The sequence below is a fragment of the Olea europaea genome, chromosome 15, assembly GCF_002742605.1.
Source record: "Olea europaea var. sylvestris chromosome 15, O_europaea_v1, whole genome shotgun sequence".
Lineage (NCBI taxonomy): Eukaryota > Viridiplantae > Streptophyta > Magnoliopsida > Lamiales > Oleaceae > Olea > Olea europaea.
In genome coordinates this window covers 30,130,014-30,139,181 of record NC_036251.1, presented here as the reverse complement: position 1 = coordinate 30,139,181, position 9,168 = coordinate 30,130,014, and the positions used below count along the sequence as shown (strand labels likewise).

The 9,168-nt window shown below is 33.5% G+C and overlaps 1 protein-coding gene and 1 long non-coding RNA gene across 2 annotated transcripts; one reads left to right on the top strand and one right to left on the bottom strand.

Annotated features, from left to right (window-relative positions):
* Positions 1-370: 370 nt before the first annotated feature.
* LOC111411081 lies at positions 371-2,187 on the bottom strand. The gene is made up of 4 exons (XR_002705823.1): positions 1,926-2,187; positions 1,033-1,240; positions 808-874; positions 371-437 (listed from the first exon to the last, which is right to left on the bottom strand). It is a non-coding gene; the product is annotated as an uncharacterized LOC111411081 (long non-coding RNA).
* A 5,813-nt stretch (positions 2,188-8,000) lies between these two features.
* On the top strand, positions 8,001-9,166 carry LOC111411538 (trihelix transcription factor GTL2-like; the record flags this gene model as incomplete). The annotated part of the gene is made up of 2 exons (XM_023042058.1): positions 8,001-8,548; positions 8,827-9,166. Coding segments are annotated over exons 1-2 (669 nt in total), but the record flags the coding sequence as incomplete, so codon positions are not given.
* Positions 9,167-9,168: the final 2 nt, after the last annotated feature.

The window sequence follows — 9,168 nt, the reverse complement described above, 5'->3', positions numbered from 1 at the left end:
GCTTGAAGGTGGATGAAGCTAAAGACCAGCAACCAATGTAAGAGGGAACATTTCAAATTTGCCGATTTTAATGAGCATAGCTTCACAATGATGGTTAAATTTTACATACCAACTAAAGCTCCTGTTTGGTGGGGATTAGAATCACATTTTTAGTAGATTTTGATAAAAGTTGATGAAATATGCGGTTGAAAAGTTATGGGATTCATAAAATTTGTTGTTGAAATTTATTGTTGACTTTGGCTTAGATTAAAAACTTGATTTTAATCTCTGTCAAATAAGAGCAAAGAAGAATACTCAACTGAAGAAATAAAAATCCTTACTACGTATATTAAGGAGGGATAAATATCAGTGCAAAAAGGTGTCGTTTCTACCTTGTCCACCCATGAATCTTTGTACTCCACAATAAATGGATTTTGCATTTTTGATATAAGCTCCATCTATAAGACATGGGAAAAATGCATTATTTTAGATGTACAAACATTAAGAGACATGTCAATGACTGTGTATATGTGCGTGCGCGCCAACCAATGATACCAGATGTTGCAAAACCAGCCAGTAATGGACTTATGAAGGATAATCTGCTCCCTTTACGTGAATGTTTCAGAACTAGTGCTAGCATAAGAAGGATAATTTGTGTCTTGTACAGTATGGTCAACTTGAAAAATTGCCTATTGCTAACAGTCAATTTCAAGAATACTAAATGCTACAAAACCATATGACATGGAAAAAGATCTATCGAGAAAAATAGACAAACAGCAGAAACTGAGTTTTAAGAGCTAGAAAAATGAAATTAGTTAGACCGCTAACCTCCTGATGTGCGGATCGACGTGTCCGATTGGTTTGGCGTGCAAGACGGATCTTTTTTAATACATACCTTAATATTAAGCCAAAAATGAATGAGGTAAAATCAATCGACAACGGAAAAAATGCATTAGTTAATTATTAAGTTATAGATGATGAATGACAAGTGATATAAAGTGGAAAAGTCAAGATACGAGAGAAAGGTTAAGACGTAGTTAGTTCTAGGCTTACTTCTTCTTTTCAAGCTTATGCCTTACAAGAAGGGCAGAGCCAAAAGCCCCCTTTCCTATCTGTTCCAATATTTCATACTTCTCCATTGCCTACTAAATTTAACTTCCTTTACTGGTGAAGTCAATTCAAGAAAAGATGTAGCAGTCTTCTCACAGTGCCCACAACCAAATAACATAAGCTGATTTAACCTCCCTTCCTTTGAGGGATACTGGGGACCAAAAAATAGTACGGAAAAGGAAACAGAAAAGACAATGAGAAACAGTTCAAATTATAGTCAAGCTGAGAAAAATTAGAAATGACGCCATAGAACAATTTATTTGATAATAGCACATACATAAGAAATTTATAGGTACAGCATTAGTGTGATGTACCAAAATAATTACATAAAATTGTTTTAAATTTTGAAAAAGAGTAATGCTTTAATTCTGGACGAGAAAAAGCATATTTAATTCTCCAAGTAACTGAAAAATAATCAGAAAAATAGAGATCTTTCAGTAAATGAGCAGTTACAGGCCATGAAATTAAAGGAAGAATTTTTAAATTTAAATTGTAGAAAATCTGTAATGAAGATCTAGTCCAGAGAGAGAGAGAGAGAGGGAGAGTACAATGAGTTGTACATTAGCATTGTTGCAGCAAAAATAAAAAATTAACAGCAGACAACTCAGAAAATTATTCTTCTAAGTTCTAACAAAGCAAAGGAAAGTGAATCAACGACCTGAGAATGGCAAATGCAGCTGAAAATGAAACTAAAATTCAACAAATTACACAATATATAGAGCAAAATGAGGTCACGGTCAGTATCAACAGATTCATTCATTGATTTCATAGAAAGAAACTGCAAAAGGAAAAGAATAAAGCTGTACATGTATTAAAAAAAAGAAAGAAAAAATCACCTGAAATGCGTAGTTTAATTGTACTGCGGATCACGAGCTACTACTTTGAACAGAGAGAAAGTGCAATGAACAAGGTAGTTGAGCACATCACCGCAAAACGACACCGTAGCAATGCCGGAAGATTAGCAGGAAGAAGCGAAAGCTCTCTCCCTTCTACTGCCATTGCAGCTAACACAATTTTTTAGAGACAGAAACAAAAGAGACAACGTACAAGTGAAACAGAAGCAGACAAAAATGAGAGAGAGTGATTATTCTAATAAACTAGGATTAGTTTAAGACGCTTAGGAAGATTAAGAAAAGGATAAAAATCCAGTTTTAGATCTATTCTATAATGAAAAGATTTTCAATTTAAGCCTTTGATTCACATTCTTTTAAAACCTTTTTTTCCTATACGATCATTTTCAATCACGTATTTACACAATAAAACATTTTGTACATAAATTGAAAAAAAAAATTATTTTTTAACTACACATTCTCCTAAACACAATATTAAAAACTCTTTTTTCCTTTTTTTTTAAAATAATTGTCACCAAACTAGGGTATAAACAAAACTAACTAAATTTTACTTAATCTTAAAATTAGATTTTTAGTAAATATTGATTGAAATTAATGAAATATGTGGTTGAAATGTTGTGAAGCCTATAAAATATGTAGTTAAAATTAATTGTTGACTGACTTGAATTAAAATTTGAATTCCTGATTATTAACTAAATTATAAATTCTCATATTATCTCATTTAAGGGCCTGTTTGACATGTATTTTGAAAAGTCAAAAGAGTTTTTAAGACCTAAAAATAGGTTTTGAACCCATTTTGTTAATTTTATGAAGCTGTCTCCTGTAATTAGAAGAGTTTTTAGAGAAAGTTGATTCGATATAGCTTATTTTAAAAACACTTTCGAAATATAATTTTTTTTAAAAATTAATTTTCAAATAAAAATTAAGATAGATTTATCCAAAAACTCTCAATAAGCAAAGGCAAACACAAAAGTAAGCCATGCCAGGGCCTAAGTATGCGTTGTGATATTAGAGATCTTTTATGAAATCAAGTAGGTCCCCTTGCGGTAAAATTCAAGAAAAATGATACTCAAACAGGGATAAAAAATTAGGTTGACTTGATAGTATGTGATTGTGTATTTTTTGTTTTATTTTTTTCAATTTTCAATGAAAAATTGTCATGTGTTATCTGAAGAAAAATTTTGTCATTGAATTGATCTATGTAGCGTGATTGTTAAATTCAAAGCAAAAAGTGGAAAATTATTGATTTTTATTTCGAAGGTGAGGCGTGGAATGACGTGGCCGAAGGCCTAACCCCTGCAGTTGCAATTCCTGCATGGCCATAGAAAATGTACATTTTGGACACACTTAATAAAGTCAGAAGTTTTTAATGTGAGTGTCGATCACGCTTCCTTTACGGCGTAGAAGAGAAGCCCTTTCTGATACGTCAAAAAAAGAAGCCCACATACCCGCTCATCTTCCCCCCCCCCTCTAGGGGGGGGCCTCGCCTCGTTAAAGGCTACTGTTTGGAAAAGTTGACCCGGCCTCTGACTTCATTTTAGGCTGAAGTAATTTTAGGCCTAATCTGGGTATTGAATGATTTTCGTTAAAAAAATTCTATCATGGCAGCATTGTTGTGCAGGAATTACTACTGCAGAAGATGTTGTCATGTAGACTGACAAGAGAGTCAAATAACGTGGGGCCTACTCGTGGTTTCGAGTCACCTTCTACAGTCCAATCACGAGACCGTTTATCCTTAATTTCCTGCAATTTGCATCAACACCCCCTTCCAAATGTTTGTTGACTGCACTTTCACATGGGGTGTCCCTCTGCCATACTAGGCCAAGTTAGGGCCGAATTAACAATATGCAATAATATTTTATCAATAGGACATGCACACAAGTAGCACTAACGTGGATCGGGCAATGGTTTTTTTTTTTTTTAAATGACTTATTTTATTATAAAGAAGGTTAATCACATTCTTTTTGAAGAATGCATTTTAGAATAGTAGGTTGATGGAGAATGTGTGATTAATAAAAAAAGAAAAGTTTTTGATTTATGTGTAATATTATTTTAATAAAAAGTATGTGGTTGAAAAAAAAAAAGAGAAAAATATATTTTACAAAAAATAGGAATCAAACACCCCTAAACATAGCACTATTTAAGATGGTATACAACTAAAAAGAAATTATCTTGCTCAAAGTCGAGGAGCACATTGTAATTCCATTCGTCGAATCATATTCATCGTATCATATGGCATGTATACTATTTCTTTGATTCTAGGTCATACAAAAGCGTCCCCGACATATTCCCTTGTACTCGAATAAAAAGATGAAATATTAGTTCTCACCTTAATCACACTTGCCAACTTTGTAGGAGTCTGCATTGAGATATATAAAAGCATCCCCCAACATATTCCCTTGTGCTCGAATAGAAAGGTGAAGCGCTAGTTCTTACCTCACTCACACCTACCGCTTTTAATGAAGACTGCGAAATTAATTTTTACGAGCATTTACTATATTGAAATTGCTTAAATTATTTTGTGTAGACTCAACATGTTCCAATAATAGTTTAAAATCACTTTCCAGATGGAATTTAAGTACACCCAAAAAAGGGGAAAAAATGTTCATGATTTTCGTTGTGACTCATTGACTTGGTTCAAATTGGCTTTTGATTTATCTATCTGTTGACCCTCTGACTTTTTCAGTTGATTCACCAATGCCACTTTTGAAGTCCTTTACAACATAACAAATTTGCGAGCTAAGACTCGTTCCGTGGATTTTGAAATGATTCAATGAACCTACTTCACTTGGTCATTATCCAAATTTGTAAAGGGTCCATACTTTTGACAGATTTGTCCAAGTTACCCACACGTTGATAGGCTATAGCCCGTATCCAAAATAATCCCAGCTGATTGAACGATCCTTGAATTTTCAATATTTTGCACTTCCTCCCCTGCATTTTCTATTTTTTTCCAATTTAACACTTGATTTTTTTATTTCTACAAAATGTCCTCAAAGATTTTGGATTATGGAAATTGGACCCTGATTTTTTTAAAATTTGCAATTTATTCCCTAAATTATTTCTACTTGCAATACCAATTCCTTCCACCCACAAGTCGAGCCAAGGGAGCTTGTAGGCTCACCTTGTCGAGAAACCTGCAAGGCTGCTTTTTTCAACCATGCGGGTTGCATTGATTAATTTTCGCTAATGTCTCAACCACCCTAACAAAGGGGATAAAAAAGTTTTAATATTGAAAGTAAATCTTTCTTATTGCTTGGTGAGATTTTCATTAGCATAAATCCAAAATCTATTAGCTACAAGATTTTTATGTTAACGGAAAAAATTATAGTATTTCTTGAGTACTACTTAATATTCTCTTCCACTATTTAATTGAAAGTATATTAAATAATTGAGATTTAGATATGAATAAATGATAGACAAGCCAATTAAATATTGACAATTAGCAGAATTTCATAGGCTGGGAGTACTAAAAATTTTAGAGGAAATTATAGAAAACCAGGTACTAAAACTTTCAAATTCAAAATTTCGAGTTGAAGTTTGTTTATGAAAAAACCAGGTATTATATATAATTAACCCACCCAATTCAATTAAAAACCCTAATCATTTCACCCATTTTCAAATTTCACAATCCCATCTCTTCCTTTTCTCTTCTTGTTGCCCGCTTCTTTCTTCTCGACACCATCGACCCATTTAAACACTGCAACGGCGACGAAGGGATGCGCCGGTGCTAGCATCGACGTGGGAAAGCAACGCTGCTATGAATGCAGCGTCGTGATATTGTAGTCCTCATTTTCTTTTTCTGATCTGCAAAAGTGGTTTGGGCCCATCTCTACTTTTTCTCTCTTCGACAATGTAACTGGCACGAAGGAGATGCGCCGGTACTAGCACGAGGGAGGCGAAATTCGAGAAGTTATAGTTTCGATCTGCATTTTTGGGGGGTTTTTTAGGTTTTTCGATCAAGCGACGATGGGGATCTGGCGACAATTTGGTTGGAGGTACTGCGCGAGGTGTTGATGGTGGTGGTGGCAATTGACGATGGTGCTATGGTGGCAACACTACAACAGCTTCTTTGTGCAGCGTGGATGTGGGTGGTGTTGGTGACCTTAGTGGGTAACAGTGTGGTGATGGTGGTGCAAGGGATCTAAGTAGGATGGCAGTGTGGATGGTGTTGGTAACCTTGGTGACTTACTATTATTTTCATGTCCCTTTTGGTGGTCTTTTTGTTGTTGTCTGCTGTGTTTTGGTGATATTTTTGCGGTTTGTGGTGTTTGCTAGCGATGGTGGTACATTGTGGATGTGGTGTGGTACAGTTGGTCACTGTGTTTTGATAGTCATTTTTGTTGTTGGTAGTGGTCATGGTGGTATTGTGGCGGGGACGGAGTGTAATAGTGATTGTAACCAATTATTTGGTTGCTCTGTGACCAAGTGTTGGTGGTGGATTGGGATCAAGAGTGGAGTGTTTAGTATATGTGACCAACGATTTGGTTTGTGACCTTAAAATTTGATAATTTGTGACCTTAATGATTTTGTTCGTTACCTTAAAATTTGATAATCTGTGACTAAAAAATAATCTATAATTTATAAAATTTTTGATTTGTGATATCAAAATAATCTGTGATCTACAAAATTTTTTATTTGTGACATCAAAATAATAGATAATCAATTAATTTGATAATATGTTGCCAGTAAATAAATCTATGACTATTAATTGTGTAAATGCAATTTTAATATCTTTATTTAATAAATATTTTTAATTAATTAAATATATTCCTGAATTTTGAAATTTCAAACTATCTATCTGATTTTTGAATTGATATAAACAATATACCTGAATTTTGAAAATTTCCCAAATTTTTATTCTAGTTAACAAAGAATAAGCACTCAATAATAAACATATATAATATTTTATTTTGAATATTTCATCTTTGGGCCTAATTAGACCAATACATGGGTTACAATCTTAAGTTGGACTTGTGTTAGTGGCCAGCACTTTGAGCCCAACTTTTATCAATCTCGAGGGCAGTGTCCGCTGGGCTGGTATACAAGCCCATAGATACACACCTAATCCACAGTGTGTCGAGGAACAACCAAAATGTGCAATAGTAACTCTTTTATAATTTTTTTGTTATTGTTATTATCAGTTTTTACTCAATTTAAGAACAAAATAAACTTACCTAGAGATTACGAACTTGTTTGGAAGAGATTTTATATATATTTTTTCAAAGGATCATTTTCAACTGCAAATTACATATGATCTATAACTTTTTCATGCTTTTTAACTATATACATTCTTCAAGAAAGTCATTTTTTACTCGAAAAAATCTCCCAAACAAATCCTACGCGTCTCTTAATGTTTTGAGTTGATATATAGATTAAACGACATGCAAAAACATATATTCATATTAACATATGTTTACATATAAAGCCACATATTAAAGATTACGTAATTTTTGAACAGATTTTTCAGGTGTCAAGTTATTATGTACCAGAACACTGCACTATTTGTCTTTTTCGCGACATTGTCACAATAATAATTTGAGGGAGGTTTGAACTTTTATTTTATTTTATTTTTGTATTGTGAAGTAGTTGAATATAAATTTTTGCGATGTCAAATAATTGAACATCGATTTGCGGTTGTGTGGCTGGGGACCATTCATTCATTTTTCAATGAGATCCCTTTTCTAGTATTTTTTTTATTTTTTATCCTCATCTTTTGAAAATTTGATTGACCTTGATCGATCAAAAATTAAGAATAAAGCTAAACTCAAAAGACCAACTCGAAAAATCAATATTCATCAAAAAAAAAAAAAAAATTCTTTTCAATCTTTACAATTTACACATTTCACCCTTCATTAATATTGTCATTTTCCTTTTTGTTGATAAGATTGAAATTTTTATAGATAGACAATAATTTTATGAAGACACAAAATTACGGTCCCATTGTCTGCATGCAGTCACGTGTCCTGCAGACTAGAACATCACCATCACCTTCTGCATAGGATTCTAATTATTTTAATTTGGAGTACTGCACAACCCACGTGTTTATGATCCATGAGCCGCCTGTCTACTCTACTCATCAATTGGCCACTGTCTGTACCATCCCTGCAATTTTATTTTTTTTTAAAAAGCATGGGGCTTCCACCATTTTTTCCATGGCAATACATGACAAAAATCTACTTCGATTCATTAAAGAGCCTTCAATTCATTAAAGAGCCTTTTTTTTTTTTTTTTGTGTGTAAATTTCTTGTGAATTTACAGCGAAAAGATTAGAAAACCATGTTTGATGATATGCAGCCTGGTGATCAATTTCATCAGTTTATGGCTTCATCAAGAACTTCGCTGCCTATTATCCCTCTTTCATTCCCAAACCCAACTTTAGTTCCCAGTTTTGACCCGTTTTCTTCTCATCAATTACATCTTCAGCTAGAGTCGTCTGTTAATCACAAGGTTGAACAGGAACATGAAGAACAAAGAGAGAGATCTATGCTGGGAACGACGATATCGACCGATCCTGAATGGTCGCATAATGAAATTCTTGCATTGCTTAGAATTAGATCTAACATCGAGAATTGGTTTTCAGATTTTACTTGGGAACACGTTTCAAGGTACATATAATTCATCTCGTGAAATTTTTTTTTAAGTCACGTGTGCTGTATACGAAAATCGAGGGTGCACGAACTCTTGCTTTTTTGAGTCTTGTTTCCTGCAATTTTTATTCTTGTTTTTAAGTTGTTTCACTACAAAAACTTTTGCTGGATGTATAATATAAGGATATAATTCCTGCCTCTGACTAGAGGGACAGAGATTAAAAACTGCGATCCTTAATTGTTTTAGGAAAACTGCAGTAACTGTTATGGTTTTCATAAATTATAAGTCAGTGCAGGAAACTTGCAGATCTTGGGTTTAAAAGAACTGCATATAAATGCAAGGAGAAATTTGAAGAAGAAAGTAGAAATTTCAACGGTATAAGCTACAACAAGGATTACAGGATTTTCTCCGAACGCGAAGATGAATTCTTTCCTGATGATCAACATCAAGAACCTCGTATTTCTACAGAAAAGAATCAACAAAATCAAGAAGATCAAATAGGGAAGGAGAATATTGTGGAAGGAGAATCAGAAAGAACTGTAACAGCAATAACTGCATCTCAAGAAAATGAAGAACAAGTTGCTTATAAACCAAGAGAAAACATGAAGAGGAAAAGAAGAGGAGACAAATTTGAAAT